Genomic DNA, 17,738 nt, shown 5'->3' on the forward strand with positions numbered 1-17,738 from the left:
GTATACACACGCACACTCCATTTCCTGTGGCATACAAAGTTGTTTCTTCATACGATTCATCTCTATCACTTTTTAAGGTGTATCGAAGAGAAAACTGTACGGAATGGTTGTTAAATGAATTACAAGAGTTAGCACATCGTGTTCATTTTCTTATATCACAACCAGTTCAAATTCAAATGTCATTGGATGATATGATTTTGCATAATGAAACCGATGAATGACACATCTGTAAACAGTCAATTACATTCCCGGAGATTCAACCGCACCATAACATTTTATGGTACGTTTATCTTTTCTGAAGTCTTCACGTTCCTAGCGAACTCTTGTATTTATTTTGAACTGTTAATCTTTCCCATGATGTGTTGTTACCACTACGTAATCTTTCCCTATTCCGGTAGATGGCATCTCACGCGTTAGCATAGTTCAAAGCATTTCTTTTCTGCCCCATCTTGTTGGGTTATATTTCTGGTTAGTTGTGTGGGGAGTTTTTGACTTGAGAAGATGGAAGGATTGGATTTCCAAGTCGCCTTTGTGGCATATAAAAGTTATTTTAACAGATTCAAGATGTATTTGTACATATCTCGGCCTTTCGAGAACGATAATTGCTTATGTAATTGAGGTATTATTTTTCTTTAATCTTCTCTTGGTTTTATTATTGTTTCGTTCTATTCTCAGCATAGTTGGGTTAGAAAGGCTTTTCTCATTTCGTTTGTTTCTAATTTATTTGTGTGTTAACTTTTATTTGACACACTTCTTTCTGTATTTTCCTTTACCGATTCGGTATGTTTGTTTAGAGAACAGAAGGTGACACGGATTCATGTGTGTGTATGTGATTGTTTGCTGTGTGCCGTCCGAGACCTTTTACTCATGTCGCTTCATTAACATTCCGCTTGAGCTCATGTTGTATTATTTTGTCGCGTGTTCTGTATAATTGATGTCCAGTACATAGACGTGGTATGGTTACAAGCTGACGACGCGATTGGCCTATTTTGGTGTTGGAGACACTCCGTCTTTTTAAGATGGACCACTTTCTGGTTCGCACTGCCTGAACTCGAGAGCGGTTGTATATTTTTTATGTGCTGTGCGTTGACGTTCTTATATGTCCCCTTATTCGGCGACCTAACCCCTAAGTCTCTGTGTGATCGTGGCTGGTTCTGACACTTGGATCCGTGATACCTTTTGTGTCTAATTTCTTATTTATTGCTAGTTCCACATTGCCCTCGTTGACTTTCTTGACCTGTTTTCTAGTTTAATATGTTGCTTCTCATTTTATCTTAGTTGTGTGGCGTGAAACAATGGTGAGTTCCCCTTTTCTCTTTGCTTTAATTTTATGAGCTCGGTGCGCCCTTCCCTCTTCTCCCGTTTTAAGCTCTTTTACTTAATGACCTTATATTCTCGGGGGAAATGGATTTTTATTGTTCAGAGCTTTATGTCTTACCTTAGGAATTGAAAGGGAGAATGTTATGATAAATGCTATTACGCCATAAACTTATGGTTGTTTAGACCTGATGTGCATAATAGAAATACTTTGTACCCATCTAAATTCATATTCTTCATTTAATGATGGTAGATGCCAAGCCCTTGTACCTAACATTTCATCACGTCCTTTATCAAGGTAGGCGAGTCTGAAGGTGCGATAAACAGTGAATCTTCTGTATTTTGATTATGGGCCACGTATGATTAATATTATCTATTTGATTTTTGGCCCCTTTGTTTCGCCAATGCGACCTTTTTTATTTATTTTTTCTTCATAATAAATTTATGTTCTTGCCCCTATTCCTGTTATATTTTTATTAATTTGGGTCTCTTATATGTGTGTTATCTGTAAGAGGCCCAGGTCCAGTTCCTGGCAGTCTTTGCTAGTTTTGACCAAATCCACTGCACTGGGTCTTCGTCGTGTTCTTAGTGTCAGTTCAATTGGTAGGCAGAGCGTGGTTTGGTCAAAATGTTTCACCAGAAGGGTGATTTTTGGTGAAGCAGAGCTGGACTCGTCAAACCCCCTGAAAATACGTCATGATGTGACTACTTTTCATTATGTGCGATACATGTCCTTCCACTACCGACATTGTTTTCTACGCATGTACATTTGATTGTATCTTGTGCAGTGTTGTACTTTCATTCCTGATTTACGAGATCTTTTAAACTATTCCTTTATTTGCTCTTGCGTATTTTATCTGTAAGCTATGGACAACGATATGGATAAGCATGCTTGTAGTGGTACCCGATGACTCTCCGGGTATTGAACTAGACAAAAGTAATAATGTAACCAATAATGTTACTTCACCTCGTGCTTGTACAAATTGTAGCGATGCAGATATCAGGGTTGTGATAGTGGTCATGAACGTATCCCTGGCACGAACATGAGAGTTATGGATCAGATTCCTCGTTCCATTACAGACAGGTCCCCCTCTTTTAGCCCTGCTCTTGATATCATTCGTAAATGGAACTTGAAATTCTCCGGGGAAGGTAAAGGACTCTCGATGCACCTCGATGCCTTTAGATACATTTGTACCCGTCATTCCCGGTATATTGGAAGATAGTGCAAGCAAATGGTACAGATTATGTAAGTACAAAATTCAATGTTGGTCTGATTTCGTCCAAGAACTTAAAGTTAGATTCGGGTTATCTGATATGGACTTCGTATTAAAGCAAGAGATATTTGGGAGAACTCAAGGTCAGGATGAGCCCATCGACGAATATGTCACCGGTATTCTTACCCTATTTAATCGCTTGGATATTAGAATTCATGAGTCCGAAATTTTGGACACCTTCTACCGCAACCTAGCTCCTCAATATAAATTGTTTATAAAGAGGTCAGAATTAAATTGTGTTGACGACATCATCATTCTTGGCCGCGAATTTGAGTTGACACTGCAACTGATCAACATTTACCAATCCTCTCCTCCTCCTGCTGATTGCTCTTTTCCCGATACGGCTTGTCGCACCTCGCCTAAAATTGTTTATTTCGCTAGGTCGCCAACCAGTGTCCGACATTCTAACAGGTCTACTGATCGTTTTGAATCGCCTCATTCTTCGGGCCGTATCACCAATGCTCTCTTGAGCCAAGATGTATCTCGCCGTAAGGCTGCGAATCCCGTCAAATGCTGGAATTGTAGAAAATAAGGACATATTTTTCGTAACTGTAGAACGAAGTCTTCTGTAAAGTGCATCAATGTGGTTTGACTGGGGTCTATCGCAACATATGCCCTCAATGCAATTCTGACCAGGGAAACTAACGTCGCACTAACGCAATTGCCCACCGTTGGTGCCGAATAACTATCCTAATCGTAAAATTTGGGGACTTCCTTCATCTTCACCCTGGGCCAAGGTTCTTTGTAATTCTGGTTGTACGGAAAATTATGTATCTGCGGACAGTCGCCGCATATTTCCTGTGAAACGCATCCGAAACCAGGTAAAAATTCATAACCTTTCTTGGGACTGATACTTCAATGTCGTCCCAGACTTGGCCGATCCTCTCAGCCTAGGAACTGACTTCATGTTAGCTACTGGACTGTCGATTGATTCCATCAGTCAGTCCTTCGCTTTCAGTTTTAGATGAAAAGAAAGTTTCCCCTTTGAGAGTTCCTTCAGAAACAAGCCCCTGACGACAAATTTTACATCGGCCTAAGTGATCTGTCTGAAAATCAAACTTTCATGCTAAATTGTCTCCTGGAAGAATTCCCTGATGTACTGTCTGCAAAGTTAGGATGTGCTAAGGAGTTATCATATCGTATCATACTGAAGATGACACGCCTAATAGACTCCCTTCTTTTCCTTCATCTGCTCCTAAACTAGCCGCCATGTGGAAGTGCGCCATTGATTTGTTGGATAAAGGTGTCGTAAGCCCGTCGAAGTCGCCTTACAGCAGTCCTACTGTCAAGCGTGTCTGGTCATTGATTACAGGGTCCTGAACCGTAAGGTAATCTTCGACAGTTTCCTTCTTCCTACGATAGAGTCCGCCTTGCAGTCCTTCGGGAAAGCTAAATTTTATTCAGTCTTCGACTTCAGTTCAGCTTTCAGATTCCCTTGGATCCTAGTTGTCCGAATTGACTGCTTTCGAAACTCCTTTCGGCCTGTATCAGTTTCATAAGGTGATTATGGGTATCTACATTGGTGGTCAAGCGCTAAGCCGCATTCTTGACACGGTCTTTGACTTAAAGTTCTCCTGTCTGTTTTCGTACCTCGATGATGTGATCTTTTCTAACACCTTTGAAGAACACATTGCCCATCTCCGTGAATTTCTCACAAGGCTAAAGAGGCATGGTTTTACGGTCAACCATGAGAAAATATCCTTAAGTACTAGACGGATCAAGTTCTTGGGACACATCATCTCCGATTCTGACATCTCTGTAAATCCCGACAGGGTGAAATGTACCCGTGAGTTTCCTAGACCCAAGAATGTCCATGGTATCCGTAGATTTCTTGGTATGGTTGGGTTCTATTGTAGGTTCATCCCAAACTTCTCTGACATTTCTGCCCCTTTGTACCTATTAAAAAGAAAGAATGCTTGAATACGTGTTTCTGTTAGGGTGATGCTCAAGAACAAGTTTTCAGCAAACTGAAGGATGCCTTCTGTCAGGCTCAAATCAATCAATCAATCAATCAATCAATCAATCAATCAATCAATCAATCAATCAATCAATCAATCAATCAATCAATCAATCAATCAATCAATCAATCAATCAATCAATCAATCAATCAATCAATCAATCAATCAATCAATCAATCAATCAATCAATCAATCAATCAATCAATCAATCAATCAATCAATCAATCAATCAATCAATCAATCAATCAATCAATCAATCAATCAATCAATCAATCAATCAATCAATCAATCAATCAATCAATCAATCAATCAATCAATCAATCAATCAATCAATCAATCAATCCTGATCTGCATTTAAGGCAGTCGCCCAGGTGGCAGATTCCCTATCTGTTGTTTTCCTAGCCTTTCCTTAATAGATTTCTATGACATTGGATATATATTGAACGTCTCCCTTGGTAAGTTATTCCAGTCCCTAACTCCCCTTCCTATAAATTAATATTTGCCCCAATTTGTAGTCCTGTATTACAACTTTATCTTCATATTTTGATCTTTCCTACTTTTAAAGGCGCCACGCAAACGTATTCGTCTACTAATGTCATTCCATGCCATTTCTTCGCTGACAGCTCGAAACATACCACTCAGTCGAGCAGCTCGTCTCCTTCCTCCTAGTTCTTCCCAGCCCAAACTTTGCAATATTTTTGTAAAGCTGCTCTTTTGTCGGAAATCACCCAGAACAAATCGAGCTGCTTTTGTTTGGATTTTTTGCAGTTCTTGAATCAAGTAGTCATGGTATGGGTCCCATAAACTGGAACCATACTCTAATTGGGCCTTACCGGCTAGTTAGTTGCTTTACGTCGCACCGACACAGATAGGTGTTATAATGTTATTGGCTTTACGTCCCACTAACTACTTTTTCGGATTTCGGAGACGCCGAGGTGCCGGAATTTAGTCCCGCGGGAGTTCTTTTACGTGTCAGTAAATCTACCGACACGAGGCTGACGTATTTGAGCACCTTCAAATACCACCGGACTGAGCCAGGATCGAACCTGCCATGTTGGGGTCAGAAAGCCAGCGCCTCAACCGGCTCAGCCACTCAGCCCGGCTGATAGGTCTTATTATTGGGTCTTACCAGAGACTTATAAACCCTCTCCATTACATCCTTACTAAAACCACTAAACACCCTTATAACCACGTGCAGAGATCTATATCCTTTATTTACAATGCCATTTATGTAATAACCCCAGTGAAGATCTTTCCTTATATTAACACCCAGATACTTACAATGATCCCCAAAAGGAACTTTCACCCCATCAACGCAGTAATTAAAACGCACAGGTCTTTTCCTATTTGTGAAACTCACAACCTGACTTTTAACCCCGTTTGTCATCATACCATTGCCTACTGTCCATCTTACAACATTATCGAGGTCATTTTGCAGTTGCACACAATCTTGTAGTTTATTTATTACTCTATCGAGAAAAACATCATCCGCAAAAAGCCTTACCTCTGATTCCACTCCTTTAATCTATCATTTATATATATATAAGAAAACATAAATGTCCAATAATACTGCCTTGAGGAATTCCCCTCTGAATTATTACATGGTCAGATAAAGCTTCGCCTACTCTAATTCTCTGAGATCTATTTTCTAGAAATATAGCAACCCATTCAGTCACTGTTTTATCTAGTCCAATTGCACTCATTTTTGCCAGTAGTCTCCCATGATCCATCCTACCAAAAGCTTTAGACAGGTCAATCGCGATGCAGTCCATTTGAAATCCAGAATCCAAAATATCTGCTATATCTTGCTGGAATCCTACAAGTTGAGCTGGAGTGGAATAACCTTACCTGAAACCGAATCTCCTTCTATCGAACCAGTTATTAACCTCGCAAGCATGTCTGATGTACTCAGAAAGAATGCCTTCCCAAAGCTTACATACAACGCATGTTAAACTTACTGGCCTGTAATTTTCAGCTTTTTGTCTATGAACCTTTCCTTTATATACAGGGGCTACTCTCCATTCTTTTGGTATAGCTCCTTCAACCAAACAATGATCAAATAAGTACTTCAGATATGGTACTATATCCCAATCCATTGTCTTAAGTATATCCCCAGAAAACTTATCAATTCCAGCCGCTTTTCTAGTTTTCAAATTTTGTATCTTATTGTAAATATCATTGTTATCATATGTACATTTTAATACTTCTTTAGCATTAGTCACGTCCTCTATCTGGACTTTTTTCTTGTGACCAACAACTTTACAAACTGCTGACTGAATACTTCTGCCTTTTGAAGATCTTCAAATACACACTCTCCTTGTTCATTAATTATTCCTGGAATGTCCTCCTTGGAACCTATTTCTGCCTTAAAATACCTATAATACCCTTCCATTTTGCACTGAAATTTGTATGACTACCAATTATGCTTGCCATCGTGTTATCTTTAATTGCCTTCTTTGCTAGATTCAATTTCCTAGTAAGTTCCTTCAATTTCTCCTTACTTCCACAGCCATTTCTAACTCTATTTTTTCAAATCTGCACCTCCTTTTTTGTGTCTTTATTTCTCTATTATTATAAGGTGGGTCTCTGCCATTCCTTACCACCTTTAATGGTACAAACCTGTTTTCACATTCCTCAACATTACTTTCCGGATTTGGCTTTGACTCCTTTGCATCTATTTGCAATTTTAAATGATCACATTTCTTGCAGGTGACCATTTTACGAGATTTAAATTTGAGGTTGAATTACCTGTAAAATACCCTTTTGTAGGTATTAATGCTGAAAAGCGTCTCCATTACCACCCTTTGCTAAGTTATGTTATTTTCTATGATTTCAGTATACATTTCACATCGTACCAGTAACGCTGGTCCAAGATAAAGTCCTCGCACTTCGAAATTGAATCACGCGCTGCGCGCCAACTCGACAGCTAGCTGCAGCATGCAGACCGTATGCCACGTGGACCTTATGACGTCACAGCCTACCTCAACTTGCGACAGAAAGATTGCATCAGGCAGAGAACATTTGGAATCGTCTATGCCTAATAACTTTCGTTAGGATAATAATTAAATTATGAGAACATCACCGTGTTGCCAAAATTTTTGTCTCTTTCTCTGGTGTAAATCCGACGAAAGCTAAAGAAGATATCAATGAAATACAACTACTACTATCTTCACGATTTGCGTACATAAGGAGGGCTAATTCCCAAGGCAGATCAGTGTATAAGGTACCACGATCGAACCCGTTCGGTCGGCTCTTGGCAGTCGCGATGTAGTGTTGAGTGACAGTTTAATTTCTTCACGTTCAGGAACTTAAACTCAAGGGTGTTGAAAGTGGACTTATAAACTTTCTTCGGTATTCCAGTTCGTGAGTGATAGAATTTTTACTTAAACTAAGAGCTTGCCAGTATTAACATTTACAAGTCATTGATTATTTAGGATAAGTGTTTTAAGACTTGTGCTTATTTTACCAGTGCTCATATTTCAAAGCGAAGGAGACTTTCTGATCAGTGATAGATTTTTGAACGGTGCTCATACTTTGTCAAGTGTTTGAAATATTTCGATAGTTTTCATTGATATAATAGCGCTATAAGTTTTAGAATTTCTCAAGTGTCGAATATTGACGAGTGATTGAATACAAAATGATTTTTCTTTCAGACTCAAGGATTCGTTCCACAGAAGCATTATAAGTGCAACTACTCAATCTCCTGTAGACACCGACCCCACTAAACTGTCTGTCTGCAATTTTGTAATAAGCACATAAGGCCACTGGTAATTATTGAAAATATATTTACACAGTTCTATCACTGTGGTACGTATGTGACCAATCTTCCTTCTGTTTATGACATGTGTTTAAATCCATATAAGTATTAAACATGTAAGAACGAAAGGTTCAGGTTATCAAGACCAGTGATTGGACTAGCATCTTCATTTCTGGTATATGTACCTTTCATGGGATGCTGTATATTGCAGACTGACCACCACTTTTAAATTACTTTTAGAAACGGGATTGTGCCATCAGAAACATTTACACCTTGACTTTTAAACAATTACAAACCAGCAACATTCTTATGATCAAAGACTTTACTGCTAGTGATATATTCTGTCTCTACTGTTAGTGGATACGGAGACTTCCTAGAAAAATTTGGAGCCATTTTAGTAACAATCTCTTCTCTGAATAAAACATTAATTTATGGTCTGAAAATTTGGCCTCAGTAGTTGTAAATTTACAGACTGACTCTGCACCAACATCAGCACTTATCAACGTTTGGTACAATAAGAGAACGTCGCTGCCCATATGGTTAGTTCTGGAGAGTATCTTATTCGATTAGTTATAGAGAACTCTAACTGTTCCCGGACAAATTATATTTTACCAGTTCTCTCTGTATTAAACTCGCTCACACATTCTTTTCAAGAAAAGAGAAATTTTATCACTGAGCCCAATATTATCATCAGAATAACATATGAGATGACTTAACAAAGTGCTAAATTAGTCCGTATGTCACATTTCAGGTTTTCAGAAGCATCAGATGCCAATATAAAACTAAATTGCTCTGTAGGCAAACAAAAATCTTTTGTAAATATTTGAACTGCAAAAGAACTTGAAACTTTAAAACTCATTGACGGAACATTAATAAATGGCTCATCCTCCACCTTCACAAACAACACCTAATCTTACTTTACTAGTACATTGAATGGTTTTACTAATTTCTTCGTAACTTCACAGATGAAGGAGGTAAAATCTGTTATTTTGTCACTTTCACACCACTTACTGAAACAACATCATAGCACATTCAAAATATCCAGATAACCAATAAAAGGACATTGCAATAATACCGTATTTAACACACAAAAATGTTCGGTGGAAAATTTAATGGCGAAATTCAGTGGTGAGATAACCTCAGCCAACCACACACGTGAGCGGTATAAACCAAAATGAAATGAATGTAAACAAGGCCTCACACGCCGTCTACACGTGGCCCATTGTGGCAGCCATTTTGTCACGTATCGATGTATGCATTCGGGTCTGATAATATTGTAGTTGGTCTTGGTTCATATGTTGATAAAAATCGACAATCCTTTCCAACATACGATAAGTCAAAGACGCCAAAGTTTGCTTGTTTGAGATGGCCGACAACGCGAAGAGGCTGGGTGGTTCGCATACAGACGTAGAAATATTGCAAGATTAAATTTCCTGAAAAGTGTTTCTTATTTCGAAAATAAGGAGCAACATAATAAATATAACAGATTCGTCCGACTTCTATGGTGATTGGTCAGCGTTGAGGTCTTCAGTTCGGTGGGTTCCGTGTTCCGATCACGGGAGGGTCATGGTTTCAATTGCTTCCGGCTCGGGGACTGGGTGTTTGTGTTCATCCCAACACTCTCCTCTTCATATTTACGCAAAACTGCCAACACACAATAGTCATTACATCGCATCACGTAGGCTTGGCGTCGGGAAGAGCATCTGATTGTAAAACACAATGGGTCCCATCTCGCACCCACGACACACTGGTGCGGGAAAAGCGGTAGATGATCCATGCCATGTTATTTTAACTTATCTACAAGAAGCACCAGCAGCCTCAGAAAATTGAAAAGAGGATACACGATTATGTAACTTGCGTCGCGCGCAGTTTGTGCGATCTCCATAACTGACCATCTTCCTCGCTCCTTATCAGGATGACGATAAAGTGTTGTGTCAGCACGTATTTTATAATTATTGAAGTTAGTTCACTTACTTAGACTACTAGGTACTGTTCATTGTACAATTTGCTAGTTAAATATTTCATGAACTTCATATTTTATCATTTTCAGCACGTCGGACATTTTATTCAGTGAATTGGACTTAGCTATGAAACGTGGTTCATGTTCCACCACGCCATCAAGATGCACTGCTTCTCTTGCAGTCCTAGATGGAAGTACGCTGTGTACAGACACAGTGCTTCGAAGAAATTCGCTGTGCCGTATCGAATGTTCGAAGCAGTCAGCAGTGACATTTAGCTCATATCTACTGTTATAACTGCATTTAAGTCTACACGAAGCGGAATAATTCAGGCTTATCGCATTCTATGTTGTACAGATATAATCATAATATGAATCTAGCAATGATTCTTCTTCTCCTGCTAACATATCTTCATTGCATGTCCGCTGACATCAGGGCGATCTGCGAATTTACGGTTCCTGGCTCAAACATGGTTCCCTTTGGATCTGAAACTAGAGAAGGTGATGTCTACGGAGAGGGCGAACTGTACTCTGCTTCATGTCAAGTGTCAGGTGGAGCTGTGCCCACAAGGGAGTGCAATATAATTGTAGGGGTTGGTTTTAGACACCCTGTGATCAGTCAGCAAGCTTCGAACTTTTTGGCACGTACAGATTTATACCACACAGCAGAGGCAATTGTCACTGTTTCTGGATGAGCAGACCAGCTTGATCATATCAAAGCAAGAGAGGCCTTTTGACTCGATGTTGGGGCAGTGATACGCAAAGTGTGCCTTCAGACTGATAGGACTGATAGGACTGCTGATAGTGGGATTCGAACCTTCTATCTCCAGGATGCAAGCTCACAGCCGCGCGCCTCTACGCGCACGGCCAACTCGCCCGGTCATAGTAGATATTGAAGAGGAGTGGAATTATAACAGGACCTTGCCTAATCCCTTGCTTTATTTCAATAGCACAGCGGGTCGTCACTTCACCAGTGTCCGCTCCTCATGCTCGACAGCTTCCTGAACTCTTTGAGATTTTCGGTTTATTCTTCCACGGCCGGTGTCTTCGCTGCACGCCGTGGTCAAATTGCGTTAGTAGCTGCCAAGGTTTCGCCGGAAACCCGAAGTGGCAAGAAATTCCTCTGAAAGGAAGCATAAAACACTTTGTTGGTGTAGCTCCCAAGACGTAGCAGATTGAAACTGCCACGAAAGTGAGGATCTGGCAACGCTTGTGGGCGACGTGTGGAATGGACGTGTTCCTACAAGCTGGGCTCAGCTTACCTCGCCTGTCCGTTATGTAAAACAGAGGAAGGATTGTTTACAACTCGGCCATGTGTAGAGCTGTATAGTGATTATCTTCCTCATGACGGAACTGCAACGTGTGTCACAATTAGCCAAGTCTACTCCATCTCTTCGTGATGTGATGATGATTGTTATTTGAAGGGGCCTAGCATCTAGGTCATCGGCCCTTAATGGTAAGAAATGTAATACAAATGTTCAAGTCCAAAGATTCATCCAAAACCAAACCAAACCAAACCCCATGGCACTACAGCTCTTGAAGGGCCTTGGCCTACCAAGCGACCGCTGCTCAGCCCGAAGACCTGCAGATTACGAGGCGTCGTGTGGTCAGCACGACGAATCCTCTCGGCTGTTATTCTTGGCTTTCTAGACCGGGGCCGCCATCTCACCGTCAGATAGCTCCTCAATTCTAATCACGTAGGCTGAGTGGACCTCGAACCAGCCCTCAGGTCCAGGTAAAAATCCCTGACCTGGCCGGGAATCGAACCCGGGGCCTCCGGGTAAGAGGCAGGCACGCTACCCCTACACCACGGGGCCGGCTCAAAGATTCATCCACCGACCACAATCCAAATCTTGATTATGAATAATGAATGGATGAATAATAATGTACAATTATTAGCAGATCCAGCTCACAGTATAATATTTACAAATAATTACAAGTCGATCCTCCGACTAGAATTCAAAAACACGACGATGAGCAATGTTTATGAACTTAAAACCATCAGTGGATCCGATCCGCAATGACCCACCTTCCCACAATCTAACTTAAAACAATGGTATGTACTCACCATGGAGCTGCTTCCAAAGCACATCCCTGAATCGATGATGCTTTTTGTCTAAAGGGGTCCAAAATCCAGGTCAACGGCCTCTCATAAAGGTACGTATCTCTGGTAACGCAGAGCCATGTTATTCCCCTTGTAGCGGTACTAATCACAAGTAATGCAGACTCACGGTAATCCTCACATTGCAATACTACTCACAGGCAACGCAGACTTATGGTGTTCCTCACAAAAGGGGCCACTCATAAGGAACGCAAAACCATGGTGTATCTAACATAGTAGGTACTAATCACAGGGACCCGTACTAACCCGTGGTGTTCCTTACGTAGTTGGCATTAATCAAAGGTAAACCCCAGACCCATGGTGTTCTTCGGAACGATAACCCATTGCATTCGTCACATATTTGTACAAACCTCAGGGACCCGTACTATCCTGTAGTGTTTATCACATAGTTGGTACTAATGATAGGTAAAGCCCAGACCCGCGGTGTTCCTCGAACACAAACCTATGGTGTTCCTCACGTAGTGGCTATTGGAGATAGGTAGATCCTAGACCCGTGGTATTTCTCGGAACGCAAACCCAGGGTGTTCCTTACATAGTGGTAATAATCTCAGCATCCCGTACTATCCCGGGGTGTTCCTCACAATGTGGGTATTAATGGCAGATAAACCCCAGACCCGTGGTGTTCCTCACAAAGTGGGTATTAATGACATAAACCCCAGACCCGTGGTGTTCCTCGGGACGCAGACACGTGGTGTCCACAACCAGATGCTGAAACACTCAAGCGAGGTTAGCCTCTTTTTATCTCCATTAGATTTTCCCTACCGAATCTGGGCAAAGGTTTAGCCTCCGTCATAGTGGTGGGTACTATACACGGTACTGTAAATCCATAGTGATCCTCCAACAGACCCAAGGTATTCCTCAGTTTGTGGCAATAATCACAAGGATGATGGAACTAAACACAGGCAATTTGGTTCAAAATTCAGCATCAGTTGGTCTCTTCCCCCACCCACAGGGGTTCTTGGCTTGGCCCGCGAGAGCTATTTTATTTCGCTCAAGTCGCCCGGCAAGCCCGATAGGAACCCCTACCCCATCTTGGACGCAGCACGTAGGAGTATCACCTCTCCCCCCTGATACCGTTCTATGTTCGTGGTTAATTTGTTGTTATCTGATGGCTTACAACTGCCAATGGCTGCCATGAAGAAAAGCCATATAAGATGACTAGACCCTAATTATTCTGACCGTAAAATTTTGAAGATGATGGTGAGGTTTACAATTTTCCACGAGCTGCCGAAAAATCTGTTTAGCTGTTACATTCGCATGGCCCTGTCTAGCTGTTGGGTCACAACTCAGACGCTTAAGAAACCTCCAGGCTTTCTGGCTACTCCTTCTTAGATCAGTCTCCTCCATCGCTCCTGTTATTAGACATCGCTCTTAAGAGATCTTCCCCAGATTGAACTGTACCGAGCTCAAGGGATCGTTGTCAACGAGATCACGATAGCTTCTTAATATTTCCCTAGTTTCTGTATATAGTGTGCAGCCACAGGGAACTGAGATACAGAACAATGCTTCACGATATTTAAATATTCACCATATGATTCAGGAAAAGCCTCTATGTTCAGAATGTTCTCGTCCATTGAAATGGAACATTTCTCCCAATCAGACTTCTTGAAATGATATCTTCTTAGAAAGGGAACTCACATTATAACGATTTAAAGATAAATAGTATAGATCTAAGACGAACTAGTTACAAATGGAGGATTGTGGTGGCGTTTAGTAGATTCAGAGAGGGCCGCACACTGAACGCTGAAGTGCATAACAGTCTGTAATGAAGATATATGTATGAAGAGGAACTGTCCGTGGTCAGATTACAGCCTATATATCTGGCATATAAGAGGACGATGAGGGATTGCTTGCCCCACTGATTTCGGTGATAACAGAGATATGTCTCAGATACTGTAAGTTAATATCTTGATTAAATCCATGCTTCCATCTCGCATTGTTGAATGTTGCTGGACGTTTGTTATCATGCAGTAGAATTGGATCACACGTAACTCCCCATTCTACTTCAGCCTCTGCGCTTTTGTCGGTACCTGGGTAGCCCATGTTGTATTATGTCTGTTGAAATCACCAATCACCAACTTCACATATTAATGCTAGAATGCCCCCACAAACCTAAATACAGTACCTGGTGGCTTATTAATTAATCTCCACTGTGAAAGTTTCAACGTCATCACGGGAGAGGATCTGAATATTGGATAGCACTGAGGGTGTTCACCCACTAAGCGCATGCCCTTGCTTTTTGGACGGTGAAGATTCTATCTAGTCTCGGCGAGTTTCTTGAATGCATATTATTAGCATGTGGGGAAAACTGCTAAGGGATATATTTTGCGTTCTCTTTCAGATTATTAGAATTAAGTCAATAACAGAAACAAAATAATCAAAAATCAAAATATTATTATGCAAACTTGCGTAAAATAAACCAGTAAACCCATACATACAGAGGACGACGATGGGAAGAAAATGGGAGCTGATATGATTTAAATAAAATCTGTGAATTCCAGTAAATTCGACAAGTAGTCCGGTGTATTATGCTATGTGTAGCGCTGATTTGACCTTGTTTTATTTTAGTGGAAGTTTATCATAGTTTCAACTATTAATTTTTGTGCCGAGAAGAAACGAGGCGAAATTTACGATGTCTGCGTGTGTTGGAAGTGTCAGTGTGTTATAACATAAATTTTGTCATAGTTTTCTTCAGGGTGGGACGTTAAATTTAGTGCACTTACCATCGAATTTGTTCCTACGGAATGAGAAACATGTTAGCAGTAGGGCAGTGAAATTTAGGGGAATTTTAAGTACGTTAATTTGCGAGATTTAATATCCACAGACGTAGAATCAGTTGTGTATGAAAATCAGAAAGTTTTGGTCAACGTATAATTTTTAAATGTTAATGATTATAAAATATGCATTTATTTATTTGTTTACTAATTTATATGGTCAATGCCTACATTACTAAAAACAATTAATATTTACAATACTTATCTCATACTAATAACACTAATAATTGATTCCATCACGCTAGTAAGTTGAAGACGGCAGAAAGTTCGATTTTAATCTATCTCAGCAATATAACTAAGGTATATAGCGTTAGAGTTTGCCTCAAGACATTTTCTGGCAAGCTAGTTAATGTAAAATTAATATCTAGTGGTTGTCCTTTGCAGATGGTCTAGTTTTTCTATCCTACAATAAGTATGAACGAATTCAGTCTCTGGAGAAACTTCATGCAATTGCATCTAAAACGAATCCAAATCTCACATAAGAAACCCGATACATCGAAGGATCTGCTCGATACTTACACAAGCAAAATCTGATAAATCAGTTTGGCAAAACTGCTCTGGTAAATCATTTCACATAAGGTAGGTAGCGGTAATAAGGCCCAGCAGATATTAAGGCCCACTGTTTTATTTTCATATTTGCCGCTTCTTTGGTCGATAGTAAACCTACACGTCTGCTTACCGTCTATGCCTGCTACCTGTTGAAGAAAGCGAGAACTCGGCCCCCCTCAATATTTGGTTGCTAGGTCAGAGTCAAGACTCGAGAAGGGGAGTTGATCTCATTTTTATAACTTTTCTTTGGAAAAGGAAGTAAGAAGGGAGTGTTAGTGCTAGGATAGCATTAAAATAATATATGTATTGAATAGTGCATTAAATAAGTAATGAATCGGTGTACACTTTATCGAATTTGGTTAAGAACACAAGATGATGCAATCTAAATCCCTCAAGGTCACGATGCAGGAAATAAGGCCCACGCTTCGCAACGTGTGGGCCTTATTTCCTACAGCTGCTACGAAAGATTTAGTTTCATTTTAATACGAAAATATGTTAACCCAATGTTATTTTAGGACGTAAAGTATCACAAATAAAATAGACTAAGATTATTTTAAATAAACAAAGATTTTTTATTTTTTATCCATTGTGCACATTGGTATTGATCATCTGAATTTGAAGTCGAAGACATGTTCTTACACATTTTGAATTAAAGACTACCGCGGTGGTCTCAGGGTAGCTCTAGCTCCTGGGCGTGGATTCGATTCCCAGTATTGGCACACAATTTAGAAAAGCCAGGAGGCCAGGAGATCTGGAATGGCGTTATCTCAGCGTTGTGAGAATAATTGTGAGTAGTGGTTTCGGTCCAAAAACAAAGGGAAGCGTTAGGCTTCGGCCACAGTGCAAGAGGCGAGCGGAGCGTTACGTTGTGTGGCGGCATAGATGAAACTCAAACCTGCGTTAGCAAATGCATGTGGCCGTACCACCAACGGAGCGTCAGGAGTCGCTTACTCCTGTTTGAGATTTCAGCTGCGCCGCTCGCAGTGACCGTTACTGAATTAACAAGGGAAGAGATGAAGGATTTGTTGGACTGACTTTAAACGACAAGGAAGATTGTTTTCAGACATGGTTTTCGAAACATCAAAGACTCTTATTTCATGTAGAATTAAGTGTTAACTTAAAGTAAATTAGTTTTTAAATAAGTGAAAGGAAAATTTAAAAATGTCTTTGTCTGAAAATTAAGTGATTTTTTGAAAGTTTGTGTGATTTAAATGTCAAGAATTTTATATTTAGCGGTTATGATTAGTTTTTAAAGCACATTAGCTTAGTTTCACGAAGTATGATGAGAGGAAATGTTGCTTCCTGAAACTTTTAAAGAGGAAAATTATGATCTCCTAACTTAGCATGGTGAAATGTTCCATGTTATATTTTCAATTTATAAAATTCAACATAAATATTTTTGAATTAATGACCATGTCTTTTAAAACTTCTTATGTATAAAATATGCCATTTCCTATTCCAGTTTGACCTCTTAATTGACCATAGAGATGAGGTTAAGGTACTCTTCCATTGCGGGCCTTATAACATGTTGGAGCAGGAAATAAGGCCCAATTACATTAATTACATAATTGAGCTATGTGGCAACCACGGATGTATTTACAATTATTTGTTTGTGATATCTGGTGAAAAGATGTATCAAAGAACATTTCTTGTTTGAAACAAATTTTTGTATCTCTGTTACCTTGAGGGCAAACGACAGTCTATCTGTAAGTGGGCCTTATTTGCCCCGTTACCTTACTTGGCGAAATCATCCAACCATCTGCATTAAATCATAAAGCAAACAGAGAGAGGATATCTATATTACAAGAAGGCCATAGAATCATATGGAAAAGGTACAACATAAACTCAATATCCCAGAACGCTAAATTAAAGTATTATAACACCGTAATTAAGCCTGAAGCGTTGCACAAGTCAGAAACATTGATATTGGAGAAAGGTCACTGACTAAAATTTCAGGAAAATAAGAAAGAGATGTCTTGAGGGAAGTGTTTAATAACCAAGTATGCATAGGAGTGTGGATGAAAAGAGGC

At 40.1% G+C, this 17,738-nt stretch overlaps 1 protein-coding gene across 1 annotated transcript in view; it reads right to left on the bottom strand.

The window, feature by feature from the left end:
• Positions 1-4,292: 4,292 nt before the first annotated feature.
• LOC136885370 (zinc finger protein 577-like) overlaps positions 4,293-17,738 on the bottom strand; it is a 77,143-nt gene continuing 63,697 nt past the window's right edge. Inside the window, exon 6 of the mRNA XM_067157882.2 lies at positions 4,293-4,487. Coding sequence (XP_067013983.2) covers positions 4,293-4,487 — 195 coding nt within the window. The remainder of the gene's footprint in view (positions 4,488-17,738) is intronic.

This window comes from Anabrus simplex, chromosome 14 (genome assembly GCF_040414725.1).
Source record: "Anabrus simplex isolate iqAnaSimp1 chromosome 14, ASM4041472v1, whole genome shotgun sequence".
Lineage (NCBI taxonomy): Eukaryota > Metazoa > Arthropoda > Insecta > Orthoptera > Tettigoniidae > Anabrus > Anabrus simplex.